The 23,317-nt window shown below is 37.4% G+C and overlaps 3 protein-coding genes, 1 long non-coding RNA gene and 1 other non-coding gene across 5 annotated transcripts; 2 read left to right on the forward strand and 3 right to left on the reverse strand.

Moving 5' to 3' along the window:
- Nucleotides 1-318: 318 nt before the first annotated feature.
- Nucleotides 319-5,018, reverse strand: LOC103438471 (uncharacterized). The gene is made up of 4 exons (XM_008377012.4): nt 4,775-5,018; nt 3,873-4,178; nt 1,539-1,821; nt 319-1,453 (listed from the first exon to the last, which is right to left on the reverse strand). The coding sequence occupies exons 1-4, from the start codon at nt 4,906-4,908 to the stop codon at nt 410-412; spliced, it is 1,767 nt and encodes a 588-aa protein (XP_008375234.3). The 5' UTR covers nt 4,909-5,018; the 3' UTR covers nt 319-409.
- A 2,120-nt stretch (nt 5,019-7,138) lies between these two features.
- LOC103438472 (probable glycerol-3-phosphate dehydrogenase [NAD(+)] 1, cytosolic) lies at nt 7,139-11,577 on the reverse strand. The gene is made up of 5 exons (XM_008377013.4): nt 9,824-11,577; nt 9,211-9,432; nt 8,119-8,366; nt 7,573-7,712; nt 7,139-7,452 (listed from the first exon to the last, which is right to left on the reverse strand). The coding sequence occupies exons 1-5, from the start codon at nt 10,482-10,484 to the stop codon at nt 7,326-7,328; spliced, it is 1,398 nt and encodes a 465-aa protein (XP_008375235.1). The 5' UTR covers nt 10,485-11,577; the 3' UTR covers nt 7,139-7,325.
- A 404-nt stretch (nt 11,578-11,981) lies between these two features.
- On the forward strand, nt 11,982-14,852 carry LOC108173645 (uncharacterized). The gene is made up of 3 exons (XR_001790357.3): nt 11,982-12,049; nt 14,285-14,372; nt 14,523-14,852. It is a non-coding gene; the product is annotated as an uncharacterized lncRNA (long non-coding RNA).
- LOC114826227 (5S ribosomal RNA) lies at nt 13,281-13,399 on the forward strand. Its single transcript, XR_003775147.1, has one exon. It is a non-coding gene; the product is annotated as a 5S ribosomal RNA (ribosomal RNA).
- Nucleotides 14,853-15,726: 874 nt separating the features above from the next.
- LOC103438473 (cytokinin dehydrogenase 6-like) lies at nt 15,727-18,241 on the reverse strand. Its single transcript, XM_008377014.4, has 5 exons — nt 17,501-18,241; nt 17,152-17,279; nt 16,790-17,050; nt 16,406-16,668; nt 15,727-16,321 (listed from the first exon to the last, which is right to left on the reverse strand). Exons 1-5 carry the CDS (start codon nt 18,114-18,116, stop codon nt 16,000-16,002), a joined length of 1,590 nt encoding a protein of 529 aa, XP_008375236.2. The 5' UTR covers nt 18,117-18,241; the 3' UTR covers nt 15,727-15,999.
- Nucleotides 18,242-23,317: the final 5,076 nt, after the last annotated feature.

Below are 23,317 nucleotides of genomic sequence, written 5' to 3' on the forward strand. Positions count from 1 at the left end.
TTAATATTTACTTGCAGGCTGAGTTTTATACAGTTTGCTTTCATTTTTCAACTATTAACCTCTTTGCTGTTAAGTTGTTAACTACATTTTAAGACACCGAAAGGGTGAAAACTTAACTTGTGTCCTAAGGTACTAGGCGAGCCAGTAGGCACCAAGACCCGGGCTGCGGCCGCCAAAGCAACCTACCCCTTTCCTCCCGCTCAGTTGAATTGAAAGGAGCTAGGCCCCTGATAGAATCAAAAGCTTTAGAGAAAGCAGTGGAGAATCTCCTAGGTAAGTAAGATTGGGTTGCAGTGAGAGTAGTGAGCGAGATGAACGTTCGAGGCTAAATATAACGCTAGTTTTGACTATCAAAGGAAAAAAGAAGGTGCGCTGAGATAGCAAATAATTACAAAGCAACAAGTAATCTTCAGACACCACCCATTCCTCTAGCAAGAATTTCCATTCGACGTCGATGATAGTATTGTTGAAGCTGATGAGGCATTATACTTGTATCCATCAACATTATTCTCTCCTCTTTGTCCTCACGGTCGAGTCGAAGCCTCTCTTTATCCATCTCAAGCCTCTCCTTATCCATCTCAAGCCTCTCCCTAAGCATCTCTAATTTCTCTAACCGATATTGCCTTTTCTCTTCATTAACTTGGTCTCTCCATTCCTCCATCATGTGTAGGAGATCCACGGCTTGCTTATTTGCATCGTCATTCTTTTGGTTTTCTTCGATCTTTTGTTTCTCAACCAGCCTTACTGGTGGTCTCTCCATGCTCCCAAAATCAGCATCTAGGACGTCCATCATTGTCGTTGGTCTCTCCATGTTTCCAGAATCAGTATTTGGGATGCCCTTCCTTAATGGCGGTCTCTCCATGTTCTCAACATCAGTAATTGAGGCATCCATGTTCTCCAAATCAGTGTTTTGGACGTCTGTCCTTATTGGTGGTCTCTCCATGCTCCCAAAATCAGTATTCGGGATATCCTTCCTCATGGGTGGTCTCTCCGTATTCCCAAAATCAGTAACTAGGACGTCCATATCCCCAATACCAGTGTTTGGGATGTCCATCCTTTTCGGTGGTGTCTCCCTGTTCCAAACATCACTATTCAGGGCATCATTCCCAATAAGTAGTCTCTCCCTGTTCCCAGAATTACCATCTGGGGCATCCTTCCTTATTTGCAGTCTCTCCTTTTTCCGAAATTCAGTATTTGGGACATTCTTCCTCTCTGTGTTCCCAGATTCAGTATTTGGGACGTCGTCCTCTACAAGACCTATCAAACTCTCTGAAGTAGAAGGAGAAGAGAATTCAGGAGCGAGACTTGTACCTTTTCCTCTATTTGTTGGTTTTTTCCTGGGCTTCCGCATATCATCCAACCACTTTGGCGCATCCTTCAACAGCTTCCAACAATGATCAAAAGGAAATTTTTTCTTTTCCAATTTTTCGTATAACTGTTTCGCATAAAAATACTGCCCAAAGAAGAAGAAAAAAAGATCATTACTAAATCTACCAAACTATGATTACCATAAATAACATTGAGAAAAAGAAGATTACCTTATCTTGCCCATTCACGCCGTATTTGTGCTTCTCTTCCACTTGAGTAACATACTCACAAAACTTCTTGGTTGCTTGTTGAATAGCTGACCACCGTTGTAGTAGTGACCTCTCCTCTCGATCACTTGCAAATGTTTTGTAGCTGTGAAAATAATCCGTCACTCGCCCCCAATAAGTAGTCTTTGATTGACCTTTTATGTGCACGACATCCATGTTGGTTGCAAGCCATCCCTGTGTGAGAAGAACATCTTCTTGGCAAGAGAAGCTCAGGCCTCGTAGTTTTCTTTCGACGGTATCAAGTAATTGTGAGTATTAATCAATATTTTGGGGTGAAGAACTGAGGATTCATGTGAAGATGAATAAAAACAGTAACAAGAAGAAAAGAGTATTGGGAATTACAGCACTGCAGTCATAAAATGTGTACAAAAATGTTATTTACATACAATTATAGGTAAATCGAACTTAAACTAATGAACGAGAAGCCATTTCTTCTAGTTAAAAAGAATGAAGAAACCGTTTCCTAATCTCATTTTCACACAGAAAATTTGATGCGCAAAAAGTCTAGGGGACATTTCTTTTCGGGTTTGTTACCTACTAAACTCCATTCGGAGATGATGTTCTACTAACAAGAGTGATGATATCACCAGCCATACCATGAATACTCTAATACCACCTTTCAAGAAGGGTTTGCTTTTTCTATGAGCAACAATCCAAGGGTAAGCCATTTGATCAGACCAAAGGAAACAATTTCTTCATCAAATCAAGGGAAATAGACCATCAAATTGGACAAGGCATTGAACTTGCTTTAAATTTTGAGTCGCTCCAGAAACTCACAAGCTACAAGCCTACAACTCCAGTGCCTCACGGCCAAGCATGCCTCATAAATGAAAAGAAAAAAATAATAATAATAAATAAAAGAAAAAAAACATCAGAAGCAGAAAAATCTACTTTTCGATCTCTCAAAACATAATTGTCATTGACTCATTGATCCAGAACTAATTAACTGTTGTGGCACAACTAAGGCAAGCTAGAACAAAAATACAATACAAGGGTCCTCTAACATTCTTTATATTGTACACAACTAAAATCCTCAGTAGTTGATGTGATTCTGAAAGACATTATCCCGACTCTCATTCCAAAACAACAAAAAGAAACCACATAAACTAAGACTCCTACTACATCATCACCCCTTTAGATATCGTCTACTTTGGTGAATGGTCAGCTTGCTTTTTGACAAATAGCTTTCCTACATCTTCTGTTACAATGTTGCTCCTGGACCCAAAAAAGAGAAAAAAACGATGATGAGAACAAAAACTCTGACGTATAACAAAGTTGGCATATTTAATGTTGCTCAACAGATACAATACGCCAAGTTCAGGGATTGCCACCATCAGGAAGAAAAAGGACCAACAGTTTTAGAATTGTAATCAATTTCCAAACTTTACCAAACACAAGAAAATTGTATTTGATCTATACCTACAAATTCTTTAACATAGCCATCGTTTTAGCAAGATTTATGCACAGTGACCTTCAAATACACAAACCTGGCCCTTTACAGTTGAAGACAGACTTAACAAATGTTTTCCGAGGAGTATCCCATGAAGAACGTATCCAGTCACGGAATCAAATATGGCGCAGTAGTAAGCAACCCAAATACATCTTTTCATGTAAAAGCAAAGGCAAAAGGATGAACCAATACAAGTACTGCGGAACCCTAAGAATATAGAGTTGTGGAGCAGGATTCTTATTACAGACCAACTTAAAATGAGTCCACTCAACTAAGTCATCATGACTGTTAAGTGTTAAGCCACTACTGCACACTCCATGTGTGCAATTTTTACCCATTAAAAAGAGTCCATTTCATTAAAAGTCTTAAGTTATACAGCATATGGCTCTCTCATGTAAATATTACAAGTAACTGCAGAGAATATGGAAGAGTTTTGAACTTATGAGGGATAAATTTTTCTAATTTAAACTTTAAAGTACAACTTCACACTCTATTCACTCGTTGTAATCGTATAATTTATTCACCAAAACTCATTGCTAACACAAATCTATAAACTTTTTTTCCCTTTCAATATCGTCATAGCATGATCTCTATGTGAACCGAGTTTAGTTGGGATTCCAAAAACAACATAGCAAGTTAGCATTTAAATCCCAAATCATGACTGCATGAATTCTGAAGTTGTGATTACTCAGATTAAGCAACTTAAGATGCAATATTCAAGAAATTAAAGCTCATATTGCAAGTTATGAAAGCATACAAAAGAGTATGTGAGTATAGCTAAACAGTTAAACAAAAGCAGAATTTAAATTCCAGATATTCAAACTGACCTTCCACTAAGCTGAGGCGGAACCAGCAGACCACCAACTGTATCTGGAACATTCTTGGAATGAGGCAAGCTACCTCTGGGAACTTTAGTGCGGGGAACAGAGGAAGCAAATGCATTCAACTCTCTCTTACGTGATGAACTCTCAGCCATTGCAGCTGCAACACGAGAAGAGTGGTCGCTGCCACTCACCATATTGGATGAGAAAACAGGAGAATTCAAGAGCAGCGAAGCATCAGGAAGTTGCTGGATTGAAGGAGCTGATGAACGGGCAGAACTTTCCGGCTGCTGGTGTGATAAAACAACTGATCTATTACACAGAAAAAAATATACCAAATTAAAATTCAACTCGAGGAAGGAGAAGCTTATATAAAACACTGTGACTATTTTCCGAGCTGTAAAAATTTAGGACTGCTAAGAAAAACCCTCATTTAATACAACATTATGCAACACCATTCTGTCAACCAACATAGACACCCAAGAAAAATTAAAAAAAATGAAATTCTCTTGTATACTGTGCCTATCTCTAAGTTTTAATTTTCCGGCAGACCGGGAGTTAGCCAAGTTGACTAGAGCAGTGTGGAATATTGTTTAGATGAATTTAGTGTAGAATATCGTTTCTAAAAAGAGAAAAGTTTAAATTTTCCTAAAGAGGGGATATAACCCTCATTGTAATTAAGCTAATTACAATATGCTTCTTCCCATAATCCTTGAATTTTCCTTTCTTATTTACAACTCAAATACGCAAAAATAACAGCATCCCAACACAATTTTTCTACAAATTGAACAAAAACAATAAAAATTACTCAGAATATCATAAACAAATAAATAAAATCATAAAAAAATAGTGATAAATTCGAAAGAAGTAAAAGATTACAACTTTAACAAAGAAATTGAAGAAATTACTGGGTGTGAGGACGAGTCGGAAGACCCGGAATGTCTCTGGGAACTTGTTGTTGTGGCTCGTTTTCCTTGTTTTCCCTAACCTCCTCCTCCTCCGGTACTTCGTCGTCTGAAGATGGGTAGTCCACCAACGACATCTTTCGGCTTTTCTCTTTCACGCTTTCACTCTATGCCTCTTCCGTCTCCGCTGTTATTTTGGCCTGCTCGGTAATAAAAACGCTGCTACTTCTGCAGTATTTTTTTTTTCTCTTTCTTTATTGGCATAAATTTGCATATTATATTTAAGAAGAAATTGCAACAATGGTTCTCAACTTTAACACAATTGGAGAAATTGTTCATCAACTAAAAATCTTTGACTACTGATCCCTTTACTTATCAAAACGTGTAGCTATTGTTTTTTTCGTCAAATTCGTTAAAACTTAGTCACGTGTTATGCCCGTGAGACTGAATCAAGGGGCAAATATAGAAAACCAAATAATGGAAAAAATTGTAGCAATGATTCCTCAACTTTAACCCGATTAGAGAAATAGTCTCTAAACTTTAACCTCATTGGAGCAACAGTTCCTCACTTTAACCCATCTGGAGCAACAGTCCCTCATTTTAACCCAATTGGAGTAACCGTTCTTTCAACATGAGTTATTTTGAAAGAATTCTAATGGAGTTGACGACAATTATCATAGCTACACGTTTTAATAAGTTAAGAGACCAATGGTCATGAATTTTTAGTTGGGAGACAATTGCTCTAATTGGGTTAAAGTTATAAGGATCATTGCTACAATTTTCTCTATATTTAATTTTTCTTTCATTGAAAGTATTACTTAGTGGTCCGAAAAATCAAACGGTTTAATTATGTATATCTGTACCACTGAGTGAGACGTATCATTGTAGTTAGACATTGATAATATAATCTAATTTAAAGTTTTAAATTACAAAGAGGAGGGCTCTAAATGAGGGAGTCGAACTGAATATCATTGTGCTTAAATTTCACTGGTTTAACAATTATTGAGCTCAGGCTTGACTCGCTACTTATATGAGCCGAGCTCTAGCGAGCTTCATATGTTCAAGCTCGATACCAATCACAAACTATTTCGAGCTATTTTCTATTGTAAGTTGGTTGGATTGTGTAAACAATTTTGTTACATGGCAGTACATGTCAATAATAGATCATATAAAACATAAAAAGTTCTATCCAAAACTTTCAAACACACTACTTTAAGGTAAGAAGCGTAAACCTTTCGAAGTAGACATAAGTACTTGGAACAATGAACAACTCGGCAATAGGACTTTGGCTTTTGAATGTTTAGGGTTCTTTGGGCGCCAACTTGTTTTGTTAGCTGAGTTTGTTTGACTTGGGCCTCTAAATACGTATTAGGCAAATAAAATAATATGATTACACCACGTCTAATCAAGACTGGATGATATTTTTTTTTCATATATTTTAGAGAATTTTAACGAAAAGTTCACGGTACTGTTCACTTTAACGAAAAACCATACTTTTATTCTAAAAAGTCAAACATGATACTATTTACTTTACTCTTTATTTTGTCCTTATCATTAAAACTCAAAGTCTTCAAGTCATTTTCATTAGTTTTCCTTAAACCATATTTTATTACGTGTCAAGCGTGAAGGATTGAGCCGAGCTCAATCCTTACTTCGAGCTCCTTCGTAAAAAATTTCGAGCTACTCACGAGCTTTAAGAGCCAAACATACTAATGTTCAAGGTTGGCTTGTCATAAAATCGAGCCAATCTAGGTTGGATTTTTTTGACGGGCCAAACAACTGTTTCGAATCGATTTACGGCCCTAACAGAGAGCCACAGAGGGGTACTGAATTTGGGTGCAAAAACAAACATACCGTCAGCCAATTTAACTACGTCCAAGGTCTAAAATATCGATATTATCCCGATATTTTTATCGAAATTTCAGTATTTTTGAACTACCAATATTTCCGATATCATCGATATTTTAAACCTTGATAAAAACTCTATATGGTACTAAATCACTCATGTATCTTACTATGCAATGTATAAAGTGTAAAATATTGTACTAATTCATTATATATAAATGATTATGGTGTGTTTAAACTTCTTTTATTAATTACTACATATTTTCTACACTCACAATGTTTACCAGCTCACTATATAATCAACTTAAATCAGTTAAATCCATCATGCAATGCATTTCCTTCCAATTTTTTATAATAAACTAATAGATAATTGACTAAATAAACATCATGCAAAGTTCTTACAATTTCCGTGGTTTTTATTCAATTTTTATCGATATCGATAATATCCCGATATTTCCATAGAAATTTCCGTGTTTTTTAACTGCCGATATTTCCAATATCATCATTTAATGCTATGGTTAGTGAGAGGTCTTAAATTCTGGGTTTACTGCCAAAACAAAATTCACCATCGGAAAAACCATCCGATAACCAAGCGTTCTCCTGAGACATTATTCACGCGGCAGACTGCTATACAAAACCACAACGCCAGTGCTTCTTGCTACATGCTTGAGAACTAATAAAATTACATGCAAAGGAGAGAGAATTCACATCAAAGCTGCTGACCAAGAAGGGATGGCCTGTAAAAAGCATGGGTTTGTGCGATTGCAATAAGGTCCCGAGGGTCGTTCATGGTCTCGTCCCTTAACGCTTGAAGAATAGCCTGTGGCGGGAACTCCCTAAAGATATACATAACGAGACAACATCAAATTCACTTCTAGTAAGATTCACATTAAATTCAACCAACTTGGTCAAAATGCAGTTGTCTTAATTTCATTTGGAATGTAGAAAAGCAATACCTTATTATGAGAATTCTATATAGCATCTTCAAGATAGGGCAAAGCTCAACGGGGGCAACGGGCTTCTTCTCATCGGGATGTAGGATACTTAAAGAGGGCTGACTTAGCAGCTCAAAAAATGCTTTCACAGCAGAGACACCCTGTAAGATAAAAGTAGGATTCTCATCAGCCGACCTCCAAACAGAGTTTTTCTTTTCTTCGTCAAGAGATCCAACAGAAAGCAGTCACACGACAGAAAAACTGTATATTTGATATGATATGATGTGATACTTCATGCGACGAATGTATGTAGCATTAAACTGCAGAATCAGCAAGGTCCAATATGTTGATGATTTATCGGCCATCAGAACATCGTTTTATCAAATAACTCTTTGGAATGTGATTCGTGATCGCTATCACTTGTCATTATAATCCTCACAAAGATTAACCTATTAGTCAATTCTCTATGTTCATGTTCAAAGCCCATATTTCTTTAAACAATAACAATAATACAACGCAAAGATCATGCTTGTGAAGTCACGAATATGAAGGTGATTGAGACCTTACCTGAATCATTCCCTTGCCCTTTATGCTATCACCCATTTCAAGGCTTAACTCCCCTTTGGCCAGCTGTTGCCCATACCATGCATTACGACCTTTCAACAGGGTTACATACGTGTCAGCCAACAAAGGTCCTGCCAGCTTCTCTGGTTCTTCTGCCAACAGATGAGTGATAAAAATCATCTCTGATGTACAATGTGCAAAGTATACTGATTTGCTTGTGGCGCTCTCGTTGGTTAATGCTGCTACCATTCCTGTTTAGTGATGATTTAAAGATTAATGTATTGATTAAACATTAAAGCCTTCAAATAAACATTCTTAAAAGTGAGATAAAATCAATTGATTATAATTGTCGCATTGTATAAGGATAGCACTAGTACGCAAAATAAAAAAGATGACTAACATACATCAGGGCAACATAAGGGACGAGGATGATACATATCAACCTTCCAATTGACATGTGATGCGATCCACTAAAGAAGGTAATTAAGTGCAGATAATTTAAAATTCCAACAACACAGGACTGAATAAAGAGGCGGATATTTGAGGTCCATAAGAATTTCCTTATCTAACATGCATACTTAGGTCTATATGACACTGAATCAAGAGGTAAAATTGAACCACCAACTACTCATGCTTTCAATTAGTGAGGCATTCAATGAACTTTTGGAGCCTAAACATGACCCAGTCACTCTGTTATAGCCTTCAATCAATGAAGTGCAGATAATTTTAGAATTCCAACCACACACACTCACATATGAATGAAACAATTTCAAGACTAACTGAGCTTTATCCACAAAAATGCAGCACCTTGTGGTTGATTATCAAAGCCTACTAATATTTCAGCTTTGCCAAAAACTACAGTGAGATATGGTTTAGCATAATCTATATTTACATCTTTTGCAATTCCTTGATCACAAGTAGTCTCTCTCTCACTATCATCTCTTCTGTAATTCATGAAACTACATCACCTGAGACAATTAGTCATTCTAGTATGCATTAATTTGCAATGCAGTCCAACCATTTAGGGTTCATTCAAGAAAACTTCTAAACCTCTTAACATTTATCAAATAGGATATGTGAAGAACAAAATCTTACCAGCTCCAATGGCATAGACATTCTTTAAGCCACCCATAACTTCATGAGTAACAAGGTCACCATTGTCCCACACTATAAAGTGGGGCTGCCTTAAAAATTTGGCCAAGGGCTTTCTCCACTTGTCAGCTCCACATATCCGAGCATTAGCATATTCATTGTTGTAAATCTCAGAGGCAATATTGGGTCCTCCAAGGTAGAGAATGTTCTCATTGGGAACACCAGCTGCAAAAACAGTACAAATTAAATTAAGAGAAGAGAATAGCCAGGATCAAAAGCTTACCAAGAAATTAATTGATTGGATATCTATCATAACCATACAGCCATTTTATCAAGTATGAACCACTCTAATTGCATAAAACAATTACTAAAGATCACTTTTATAATCAGAAAGAAACCCCCACTAAGAATCTCAAGGCCTTCAACTCAAGGCAGGGATCATTAAAACAATTATATAACACACTAGGTAACTAAATCAGCATCAACGAGCACCTGAAATGTTGAAACAGATAGAAAACAACCAAGAATAAGAAATGCACAAGGAAAAAATAGGTATCAGAAACTTAGCTACCAGTGCATTGCCAACAATTCAAGAAAAGTATGGAATCAGTCTTACTTGCTCGATTGATAATTTGAGTAGGAGTAATTATGCGCGGTTCAGGCTCCAATTCAGCTTCAACACCTTTAGAAAGTGATATGATGACTGGCATTGTTACTCTCTCTTTCCAATACCTACTAATTTCTTCAAAGACAACATGAGTCTCTGTTGATGGCAGCCCATTCACCACAATATCAGCATCCCACACAGCCTCCTGCAAATTTGTGACAACCTTCATAGGGCAAAGAGGGGTGTCAATCATATTCACACAAAACCCATCTTTCAGTAACTCATCTGCAAAAAGTGTCCGATCACCTAATCTTGCCTCAACATACTTTAAGTACGCACACCGCCTAATCAGTCTCCTCAGTACATCTTCCCTTGAATTGATCACTTCAAATAAATGTTCTGCCGTGGCTCTATCCACAGATCTTCCTGGCCTTCTCCATATTCTTATTAGGACCTTATCTCTCAAATGACCATAACTGTCTTGCAACATAGCAACAAATACACTTCCCCAAGCACCTGCACCGACACCAACTATCCGAAGTGGATCACCTTCTGCTTTCCCCATTAGATGCCGAAGCTCATCAAGCTTCTCCTCAACAGAGTCACTTGAGTGGTGAATCAACCCATTTGAGTAGACCTTATCGGTCACTCCATCAGTACTCCCAGCCATTTTCTTCTAAACTCCACTCCAAGAAACTTAAGACTAGCACTGTCAATTACACGAACAAATGCTCACAAGACACTAGAAATGCTTCCAATATTAATATTCTCCGACAAGCGAAACCACAATCAAACTGTCAATAACCAATCTCAAGAAGATCTCTTCGCTCTTCGAAGCTGCAAAACCGAACTCCCTAAATTCAAATAAACACACAAAGTTTGAAACAACCCACTTCTGATTTTGGATTTAGATTCACAACACCCTCAACTGCACAGCTCAGACCATCAAATCACCTCAATTAGCAATAAAAATGAGATATACTTGGTAAGTTTTCTGCCAAAATCTAAACATCCCCTTTGTCAAATTTCCACCTACCTTTTCCCCTAAAGACAAATCAGATTCTACAAAATTTCAACAAATAACGAAAAGGGTTTTAAATCATTGGGTTTTAGATCACCCCCACACAAGATTTGTATTCCAACACGAAAAGCAAAAACATTTCAAACTCTCAGCCAGCAGGTTCAGCAGCTATCCAAGGCCCACCAAAACCAATCAACGCAAACAAAGCGAAAGGAAAGAAGAAGAAGAAACAAACTCTGCTTTGTGTTTGCCGACGCGGTTAGGTGGACTGACTTGGCTTTGGCTCCTTCTAATTGGCACTCTCCAAATCCAAACGTGTACCCAAAAAAGCTGTCAAATTTGACTCCTTATGCCGACGAACGCAAAAGGGTTTTCTTTGCTGAGGTGGGTTTTGGCGTGTGAAACGAGAATGTGGGGTGAAATGTACTTGCTTGGCCTCCTCTCTCTACTCCTGTACTCTACTTGCTGAGGTGGGTTTTGGCGTGTGCAACGAGAAAGTGGAAGAAGAACAAGCGGGCAGTGCTCGTAATTGCCTTCTACGCGGCAGCAGCTTACGCGTTCACGTTGTCCAGAAATGGAGACTGTTGGCGGTTGCTGTTGGTCAGTCTGTTACACCTCCCAATGAGAGAAACCTACAGGTGTAGTGAATTTGGATTTTAGGAGATTTTAATAAATTTTTTTAAAGGATAGATTTCAAAGGATTTTACACCTTCCAATGATTCACCTCGGCGTGGTTAGTGGTTGGAGACGTATTTTACATAGCACGTTTTGAATTTAATTCCTATCGTACGATAGTAATTAGGAGACGATGAAATGTTTATGTAAGTTTTTCGGCTCTTAAAAAGGGAGAAGGATTGTCTGTCCTCCATTTTTTCATGCCCTTTCAAACCCTCTTGTTTGTGTGGTCACGGTTAAGCCACGTCAATATTTTATATTACTATTTATTTTTATCTTATTATCTTTATAAAAAAATAATATAAAATGTTAACGTGACTTAACCGTGACCACACAAAGGAAGGCATGAAAAACTCTGTTTCTGGAAAAATGGAGGGTAAACAATCCTTGTCCTCTAAAAAGTGGACTACCTATATTACCCTCAGTTATTTTAGAAAATGACGACATATATCTTGTCTTTCTCCTTCCTCTCGTTCCGTCGTTCGTCTCTCCCATCTTCTCCCGTCGGTCTCTCGCTCCAGTTGTCCTTGGGAGACAAGGTAACTGAACCCAATATTTCAGTCTAGTTTTTGTGATTTTATTTTTGGGTTAATTAATTTGGGTGCAGTAGATTTAGACTAGGGTTCTCTGTTGTCACTTGAAATTGATCCAATTGAAAAAATTGATTCACTGAGGCTTTTATTCGGATATGTAGCTAGCCCTGATGTTCTTGAGGTTTTTATTGCCGAGCTTTGAGTTCGAACCCATACTTCAATCCGTTCTTCTTGTTATTGCTAGAATTTTTCATGTTTCTTCAGCTCATCTCAAGTCAATCATTGGAGTTGCCATGTCTTGTTCTTGACATCACGATTTATTAGTTAACAACGTCACTAATTGATTCGTTTTTCTGAACAATATTTCTCTTTCTAGACGTCATAAGTAGATATGGTTAGGGGGATCATGAACCACAGATCATCGAAGCGTCGAATATTGTTAAATTCAAAGAGGTAAGTGATCATAACAATCCTAGATACAACAAGCCACACTTGGTTATTGGAGAACTTACCTATGGAAATAATGGGAGAAGAAAGCCCCACAGCACAATGGTGTAAATAATCCATCCCAAAAGTATTAAACTTCTGTCAATAAAAGTGGCAAGAAATACTTTAGAGGTCCCAAATGCTTGTAGGCCTTTCATTTGGAACCGGCGACATGAATCTCTGATCATTTGGATCCCAATGTTTAGGATATTGAAACAAGTGGTGATTTTGTAAACTCAAACATGAGTAATTAAAGCGTACATACAAATCGTATTTGTGAACTTATCTTGTTATGCTATTTGAGGCTTCTTGTGAATTGGTTTGATACAAGTACCTAATGTATTGTACAATTTCGGGTTACTGATGTTTATGTTGGAACTATTATTTGGCTGACGGTATTGTAGGCATCTATTCAAAATATTACCGTTTACAATACATTGAAGTAATTTTTTCACAATATTTTGTTTTATGGTTAAAATTCTTTTGTCAAAGTTGGCTCTTTTTGCCAAATAGACAAATAAATACCATTTTCCGACATGTCCTTTACTAAACATGTAGCTGTGTATTCTCACAACACAGCAAAAACAATTTTTTTTATAAAAGCAAAAGAATACCGAACTGGCCCTTAGTACTGTTAAATTGGCCCTTAGTATTATTATCTTACATTGCCGATCCCAAGTCCGGATAAAGGAGAAGGGGGAGGGCGTCAGGTAGTCGACAATCGGCACTCCTATCTTACGTCGAATCCTTGGGATGCGATCATACCAACTCACATGCACCGGATCCCAGCTGAACTCCGAAGTTAAGCAAGTCTGAGCGAGAGTAGGACTAGGATGGGTGACCTCCTGGGAAGTCCTTGTGTTGCATCCCCCCACAATATTTGTTCACAATATTTTGTTTTATGGTTAAATTCTTTTGTCAAAGTTGTCTCTTTTTGCCAAACAGACAAATAAATAGTATTTTCCGACATGTCCTGTACTAAACATGTAGCTATGTATTCTCACGACACAGCATAAACAATTTTTTTTATAAAAGCACAACAATACCGAACTGGCCCTTAGTACTGTTAAATTGGCCCTTAGTACTATTAAGTATTTTGTTTTTATACCAAGGTATCTCCAATCCAAAACTCTGCCTGTGTAAGTTTATCTTACATTGCCGGTCCCAAGCCCGGATAAAGGAGGAGGGGGAGGGCGTCAGGTAATTGACAACCGGCATTCCTATCTTACATCAAATCCTTGGGATGTGATCATATTAACTCACATGCACCGGATCCCAACTGGGCGAGAGTAGTACTAGGATGGGTGACCTCCTGGGAAGTCTTCGTGTTGCATCCCCCCACAGTCGACCCCACCTAATGGGAAAAGGCTTTGTTGTGTTGTGTTGTGTTGTGTTGTGTTGTGTTGTGTTGTGTTGTGTTGTTGTGTTGTTGTGTTGTTGTGTTGTATCTCCAATCCAACCATTATGGGAATCAGGTCTGACAGAACCCTGTGAAGTACAACTTCAATTTGGTGCACTAAGCAACCTAACCACTCACATTCCATTGACGTATTATGTGCCCTTCATGGGGCAATAATTGCTCCTTGACCACAAACTTGTGGCTCTGAAATGCGTATGCAAGTGTTTCTTTTATGTGTTAGATCCTTTTCATAACTAGTTATTTTTATGCTTATTGGTATATCTGGTCAATTGGCGCTGATGAAATGCTTGAAGTTTGGTGCTTTTGACTGAAAATGGACCTTTTTGTTGTGTCAGATTTTCCAACAGCTTTTTCTGTAGTCGCTGGAGAAGCAATATTAGAATTATCAAAGTTTTTAAGTGAGACATCCATATTCTATTTAAGGTAAGTGAGGTACTTAGCGTTATCGTTCTTGAGATTCTGTGGTTTGTACAGATAATTGAAAAGTGGATTCAATGATATTGTCAATATTTGAGTACTTTAAAAGGAAAGAGTACTTGTGTTCATAACTGAACTCTTCTCTTTATTTAACAGACTAACGTTGTGAGAAGTTTGAACGATTTAAATTCATCTTCAAAAGCAAGGGTCCTTAGCGTCCAACAACATGAGTAAAGCTGAAGCTTCGCTTTATATTGTGGTTATTTTGGTCTTCTGAGAGTCACTGGTGTTTTGAGTGGTTTTTGAAATAGAGGAAACCATTCTCAACCACTGCATTTTGTAATTATGAAGGTGGTCTTGGTGTCAAAGAACTTTAAAATCACTATGCTGTACAGTCAACAGTGATTAAAACGGTACATGAATTGTTTGAACAACTGAATACGTTTCTAACTTTCTGAGACAAAGATGGAAGAATTCTCCTTTTTTTAATTCACTTACTTGATAGATCCTTTTTTCTGTTGACTTCGAATGTACATGAATGAAAAATCATGGATATTATATATGATTAGCGGTACCATTAAACTGGAAATTCTCACTTTGTAGAGAAAAATGGTCCTGATAAAGTGATGATTTTGTTTGAGATCTATGCCGGCCTGCAGCGCTGTGTGAGTCTTCTAATTTAAGAGAAGAACAAGAAAACCAAAACCAATAAAAGGAAACGAAGGATAAGATTATGCATCTTTGTTTCAAATTAGTTGGGTGAATACCAGTAAATTTATTTGTTCTGTGCGTTCCATACTTCAATTCAGTCATTACGATATTCTGTTATATATCAGGTTTATCACAGTTCAGTACTAGTCTAAGGGTAACCTCTATCAATTTCCTTTTGCTACTACAACAGACACACGCACACACACATTGTATGTCATATTTCCTGCCTAAAAATTCCAATGAAGTTACTGACTATGCAAATAAATTGGCCAACAAATAAATTGCTTTAATGTCATTTTATATTGTACATTATCATTTTATTATCTGAATGAATGCTTTGTTGGTCTAAGCCCCTTCCCACCAGTTGCAGTTGCCAGCTCTTTCCGAGTTAGTTATTGCCACAATTCCGTATAAATTAGTGTTGTCCTAGATTAGCGGATGTATTGCAGCAAGATATGATATTAATCTATTGCAAGGTGACGGAGGCAATAAGTTGAAGATTGCAACTACAGGTTAATTGTTCTTCTGGGTCCTTTTCTCCTTTTTATTTCTCTATGTTTTTTCTTTCATCTGAATCGATCCCTGCTTTGTTCTGAGTATTTTATTTCTTTTCATTGGAGAGAGGAATTATTTGATAAGAGATCGGAGATATGAAATGGATTGATGACATATATTATTCAGCCATATTTACAAGAGTTAGTATTTACATCCTCTATGGAGCTGGTGTTTCTCCAGTCCCTTTGCAACTATGACTTACTAGTTTGTATAAAATTATTTTACCCGTTGTCTTAAAGCGCTTGCAGTCTCCCTGCCACACATATAAGGCTCGTGGATATAAAGTAGCTCATAACCTTTTTGGTTAAGGAACTTCCCCACATGCCTTTAGGGCCTCTTCTTTTATAATATTTACATGTCGCAGCTGTCATGAGAAGGGTATTGCCTTTTGAAATATTCTTTGTCCAGGAGCAAGTATTGCCAAAGGGTCGTAAGCAGATTTTCTCTGCTTGAAATCTTCCCAGCGTGGACCGAAGTGGGCCTTCCATTCGTCCTGTGTGGCGTAATGGGGTAGGTATTGCTTGACTCCAAGCTTGGCTGTTTCACAGAATTCTAAAATTCTTTTGTTTTGAGTTAGGATGTGTTCCAATCCATCAGTTCCGGATGACGAGGGAACCGCAGAGGTTAGGAATGCCACCAAGTAGAAAATATCTTCCTCCGGTATAACAACAGAAGTTCTGTTGTCCCACCTGAAAATGGAATTAAGAGATTAGTTGTTAAGACAAGCCATAGGAGGGACTTTTGGAGATAATGACACATTTGATGTAACTGACTTTGATCTGTTAGCTGGGTAGATGAGGACGGGGCCGTTGCTTGTTTCTGTAAGGATATTGCCGAAGACCTCTTTAGCAAAAGAGTGAATTTTGCTTTTTGGTATGAGAAGATTGAGCCACGGATGTGGAACGTCCCACAAATCTTTTGAGCGTAATTTGATCTCAGACACATGTACCCTGTCCAAGAAATCAATGTATGCAACTTCGGACACGAATAGCGTTGAACGGATATAGCTTAATTGAGACAATGAGTTATCAACCTCCTGCATGCCATTGCCAGCAAGAGATGTATGAGTGTGATGTTAGTTATATAGTCAACTTACAACCGAATTCCACCTGCTTTCTTAGAATTAAAGACTGCTCGTAGGTCATTGTGCGGCTTACCTCGGTTATTAAATCTGTCTTGTCCAGGTTGAAATATTTGGCCAATTCCAGGCAGAAGAGAGTTTTTCCATCTGACTTAAACTGGCTGGCCTGAACTGGGTCCTTTGAATTAAAGGATGATCTCCAGTTGTTTAGCAGACCGGTCCTGTTTATTATCACGAATCCTTCGATGTAGTCGAACGTATTTTCTGCAGACATTAGATGCTCCTGATCTTGGGTAAATGCCGTGAAATCCGAATACAGGACTCTAATCCATTTTACCTGTTCACAAAAATGGAGATTTTGGTTAGCAACTGGCACTTTCTACTCCACCTGGAAGCTTAAGTTTTGACACATTAGCCTCAATGATACATGGCTTTTACCCTTGCAGGTGCTGCTTCCAGAAATATTCTTGCCCGTGTTATGATGCCAAACTGACCGAGCCCTCCAAGAACACTATGAAATAGGTCTTCATTCTGCTCCTCTGAACAATTTACAACCTCCCCCTTTCCTGCACTCATTTTTAGTTCATCTGTTAGTAAAAATTGATGGTATGGGATCAATATACAAATTTCATAGATACTCGTTTATATCATCTTTCATGAGACCAAGGTCAAAGTAATGGCGTGCTTCATGAGCAAGTTTGACCTTTGACGTTGGTCTTGTCTTCCGTGGTGATATATCACCATCACCACGGATGTTTGCCCTCCCCGCTGGTTTAGTTTAACAAACCTGTAACAACTTCCAGCTGGTGGACATTGCTGATCTGCGGGCCATGCCGGAATGCCTGCCCACTGATCCCAGCATTAGACAGAGTACCACCGATAGTTAGATGTAAGTAGTCGGTCCATGATTTTGGCGCTAACCCATATTTCAAGCTTTCACGCAGGATATTTATCCACAATTCACCACCAGAGGCATCTACGTATGGAGAACTTCCGGTGTGAATCTGGATTTGAGGGCCTTTGAGTGATTCCATATTGATGACAACTCCACGGTGGGCTTGTGACTGGCCCTGGAGCGAGTGACCATGGCCTCTAGCTGAAACTGTGAGCTCCGAACGAGGACCCAAGTCCCAAACATGCTTAACTATAGTAGCAATGTCTGAAACCGTCTTTGGATGCAGCACTGCCACAGGGAGGAACTGATATCTGTTGCCGAAATCTCTAGCTGCATGGTGAACTTCATGGAAGTCGAAATGCCCATGGAGGGGAAGTGTTTTCAACGAAGGAGTGTTTGGAGAACAAAGGTTCGTTCTAATGGTTAAGCAGCTCACGAGCAAGACCATGAAGCCTTCGATGATAAGCATGTTCATTTGTTTGAGGAAGTAAATGGGTGGATACCTCATTTTTTTTGCCCGGTTAGAAGCGATGGAGGAAGCAGAAGGTGAAAGGAGCTTAATGTTTTGAGTTGTTTCTTAGCAAGAAAAGGGTAAAAGTAAAAAGGAGAGGTGTACAAATGGCAAGGAAATAAATGGTTGAGGAGGGTATTTAAAGGGGGGGAAAGGGTTTGGGTGGCTGAGTCAACCTATCGTCTTCAGCGGTTAGAATCCGTCTGGAGACTGCCTAATTTGAGTGGAAGAGTTGTAGGGTTTTCTTTTTTTAGTTCTTCTTTTTGGGGTCTTTTGTTTATAAGAGAGTAGTCATCACACACACCACATAAGCCAAGTTGAAGGGAGAAAAAGTCACAAGAAAGATCTCACAAATCTTTGCACTTTTTTCTAACAGTTGCAACCACAATCCCACCTTTTACCATTCTTTAACATTTTCTAATCTAATTTTTATGATTTCTTCCATTTATAGTAAGAGTTATTGCTTCTGCCTCGACGCAACGGATGACAGGAATGTATTCCAGAACCCCCCATATTCGTGTTTATTGGTCACATGAATGATCGGATCAGATTCAGGTTTGGTGTCCTGGAATCCATATTGTGGTCATAATGTGAACATCACCGTATCTAGTTGCATCGGATGAGGGAGACTGAAGCCTGCCCTCTGGCCGTGGTGCCGTTGGTTTGAGATTGAGAGGGAGGAAAGTGATGGGTCCATGGGGCACGTGAACTTCAAATGGTTTGTGTTTGTATTGGGACCCTGTTGGGCTCACTTTGAATGGGCGAAGGAACACTACACTTCTGCCCATCAGCTGCTACTGCTTCTATCAATCCCTCAGTTCTCAGCAAATGGACAACTTTGAATGATTCTTTGACTGATTCTCTTGTTTATATGTTTTTTCTTTTTCTTTTTTTTCCGAGATATGATATCCCGAACCAGTCCTGTTTATTTCTCCCACGTTTCTCCTTAATTTATTGAAGAAAAAACTGTAGAATTGATCATTCAACTTTAACCAAATTGGTGCAATGGTCTCTTAATTAAAAGTCTATGATCATTGGTTCCTTAACTTATCAAAACGTGCAACTATAGTGGTTTTTGTCAACTCCATTAGAATTTCATCAAAATTAATCATGTTGGAAGGATCATTGCTACAATCGGGTTAAAGTTGAGGGACCATTGCTCCAATTGGATTAAAGTTGGTTTTTCATATTTGCTCTTTCATTTAGCATCACGTGTGTGACACGTGACTTATTTTTATAGTAGTTCTAATGGAATTGATGAAAAAGACCATAGCGGGAGATTTTGATGAGTGAAAGGGACTAATGGTCACGAATTTTTAGTTGAGGCACTGTTGCTACCATTTTCATTTTATTGAATAAAGGCCAAAAATAAACATGAATTTCTATGCGGAAAAGAGATTGTGCGAGAATCATTTCCTTTTTTCAACTTTTTCTCTACAACTTGTGTTTTTGAGCACCAAGAGATTTGCATCTCTATGGGGAGCAAGCAATATTCCATCTCCCCCCCCCCCCCCCCCTTTTTTATCGGCATATTTGTACAATTTGATAGATTGCATTGTATCCCTTCAAGAGATTATATGCTTAATAATATATTTTTTTTGGAATTGTCTTTAACCTGTCTCCAAATATAAGAGAAGATCTTGTGGATTATGGCTGGCATCATGATTTTGTTCCATAAGAGGACAATAACCAAATAATGAATTGGGAAAGTGGAATCTAACATCAACAAGTGATATAGATGAATGTTTCCTTAACATGATGTTCCAATGCTATTTCACAACATCATTACAGTTCTTTGGCCTGGAAGATTTTGAAATTGCAGAAAACCAAATCTTCTTTAGAAGCTATCGCTTGTTTTACAAGTAGCGGATTGCTCTGGTAGTTAGGATATTTTCCTCATATCTCTGAGTCTCAAGTTCAAACCATCCTTACTCTCGTTAGTGTAAATTAGTATAGAATATCGCTTGTAATATAAAAAGAAAATCTTCTTTAGGGTTTGGTCTTTTGTTTTTGGAAACACTCTTTTCTCTATTCGATGCCCTATATTAAACTCTCACAAGAGTGGATGAAAGATTCTGACATCACAAACAACCAAATCTTCTTTAAATGCTATCACTAGTGTAAATTATTCATCCAGTGGGCCTCGGGTGTTCAAACAATCCTTGTAAATTATTGTAGAATATCGCTTGTAATAAAGCATATTTATAAAAAAAATAAAAATAAAAAATAAAAAAAATAAAAAAACCAAATCTTCTTAGGGTTTGGTATTTTGTTTTTGGACAACTTTTTTCTAGGCTGGACACAATGTCATACTCTTACAAGAGTGGATGCAAGCATATCGCAAACAATCAAATCTTCTTTAGGGATTGGTATTTTATTATTGAAAAAAAAATTATTTTCTGTGTCCAACTCACTGTTACAAGAGTGGATGAAACATTCTGACATCGTATAGAACCAAGTCTTGTTTAGGGTTTGATAATTTTCTTTTTGGAAGAAACTCTTTTGTGTTAGACTCCCACAAGAGAATATGAAAACTAAAATTTTTTTAAGAAAAACAATACTAATGGCATAATTCAAGATTTTGTAACTGTATAGCAGATTGACCCGGTTTACTATTATATTATATTGAAAAAAACAAAAGCAGTCTGAAGCTGTATCCCGCCTTCTTTACATAAACTAATAAGAAAATGGCAGCTGACAATGAACTTGTCAAAAGCAATCCTCAACTTTAAAATACCCTAAATATTTAAGGATAAAAGATCGACGGAGAAACCCTTTTCGTAGCTACAAGTTGCAGGCAAAGAAGAAGATACCAACAGAGAATCTGTTAAAGGATATTGCAATGCACTAATGAAAACGACATAATTATGACCTAAACGCCAACAAACATCGATAAAAACCCACATTTTGGAGGACATGGTCACTTAGGTTGGTGTCTCTCTCATGCAACTGTCCTAATCAGCAAACACAAATCTTTGTTAGGATTAAAATATTAAGATTGCTGTAATAATTTGATAAAGATACAGCCAGTCTAGTGCTTGTGGCGTGCTTGCCAAGTGTGAACTCTTTGCCATGGAGTCCTCTCATTTGTGGACTTGTGCTGAAAAACCTAATCCTTTATTTAATTGCATGCTTTCTGGAGGGCGACCGACCCACAAATAAAGACTTGCATGAACTCGAGCATTTGTAATGTGGGAATAATGACCACACATACGTCGTAGTAGAGATCCAAGGGCGGCTAAAAAGAGGGTCTCCTACTCACTCTCCATGGTCAATTTGTCATGTCTATGTTCATGAAAAATTAGGGTTTATTTCTTTTTCTTGGAACAAGAGAAATCACATTCTAAGTTACATTGGTGAACCACGTTATTCCATAATATGCGAGTACATGTTTTTATCATTACGGCCTAGTGATATTCATCTTATTGAATACTAGTTTGGTACGGTTAAAATTTTTAAAGAAGCGAGTATAAAAAAAAAAATTGAACCTTTTTAGTGTTTGGTGAACATCTTATAATCAGCATTTTTCACTATTTTGGGTGAAAAAGTGAAAAAGCTTAAGCAACAAAATGGAGCTTTAAAAAACAGACTTTTTATTCCAAAACACGAGTGAACAGTGCCTATCAAATGAATTTATCAAAATTCCAAAACCTACCTTCCTTTCTCTCTTTATTGTACGAGAGCTGTTCATCTACAAAATTGGGTGGTGTCGGTGTTCATCTGCCATAGCCTTGCTAATCCCATCACCATCCCAATCATGAAAACAAATAGTTGCTGACTCGTTTCCTCCCAGCGATTTGTAGATCTGAAGCAAACCACGACGCCGAGCCTCTGCCTCCAATTGCGATTAAGCAACGAGATTTGTGAATCTGTTTCCTCCTCCTTTAGCCTTTTCCTTGAAGTAGCCTTATCGAGATCTCAAAAATAACGAAAGCCTAGAACTTACGACTTTGCAAATTCTAGCTTAGGAGACCGAGCCATATTCATTTGGTCATTTGATGCTATCACAACTGATTTACATAAAAGTTTACTAAACACTCATACATTATTTTTGTGCTAAAAGCACTTCTACAACTGAAGTTTATCAAACTTTACTACTTTATTTTACAACCGTTTCTCAAAACACAAAAAAAAAAATCAATTTTATTTAAAAGACAACAATCCCAAACTAATCTTGAGAGGTTTCATATTTGATTCATAATGATGACAAACTCTATACTTAATTATGTTGACAAACTCATTTTGTAGCTTACCTATATTGTTTCCCTCAAAGTGAAACCGTTGTATACAATAATAGAGTATACTTACCTATATTAAAGGAAATGAAAACTATATCTTTATAATTTCATCAAATAGAGATATAGAAGAAAAATACTTGGGATAAAAGTGGGAAAAGAATGGAGAGAGGGGAAGATAGAGAAATGGAGAATGAATGTAATAAAAACTTTAGAAAATGAAAATAATTTAAAATTGTATTTCTCTAGTATTTTTCGAACCCTTCTTCATCATGCATCTCTCCCATATATATCTCTCCTCGTTTGTCTTTAAAAACATATTATATATTTAGGACTTGTAAATTGTCAGACCACTTTACACATGCATTAACGTTGTGATTCTTAAACATATCATTTAACTAGCTACTAATTCACATTTCATGTACAACATGTACATAATGCGATTATACTAGTTTATTACTACAAACTTTAGGTTGCAAAGGTTATTGGCACTCCAAAACGTTAGAGTGCCTATAAGAACTTCAGAAGTACATGAAACAAATTAACTGGGCACATTAGTTGGTATCTTAAAACTTAGTGTAGTAAGTTAGTGTGTCTTTAACATTATTGTCAGATGATTACACAACCAAACTAATGTTATTCATAAGAGTAATGCTAGGAAGATTAAATTTGTAAATTAAATTTTGTAAGCTAAATGACATGTAAGTTAATGATTGGATTATTACTTAAACGTTGATAAACGTACTCATTTCTTATTGGTGACATATCATGTAGTTTGTAATTTTAGTCTATAAATTTAGTCTCTGTAACATTACTCTATTCATAAATATTAAAGTACAATCTAGGGCATCGATTGGCTAGTCTGAAACGAAAATCCCCGAATCATACTGCAGCAAGTGGATGATGTGTATGTGGTATTACCACGCTAATTAATTAGGGTTCTTTTTAGGCGTCCCCATCAGT

This window comes from Malus domestica, chromosome 07 (assembly GCF_042453785.1).
Source record: "Malus domestica chromosome 07, GDT2T_hap1".
Classification (NCBI taxonomy): Eukaryota; Viridiplantae; Streptophyta; class Magnoliopsida; order Rosales; family Rosaceae; genus Malus; species Malus domestica.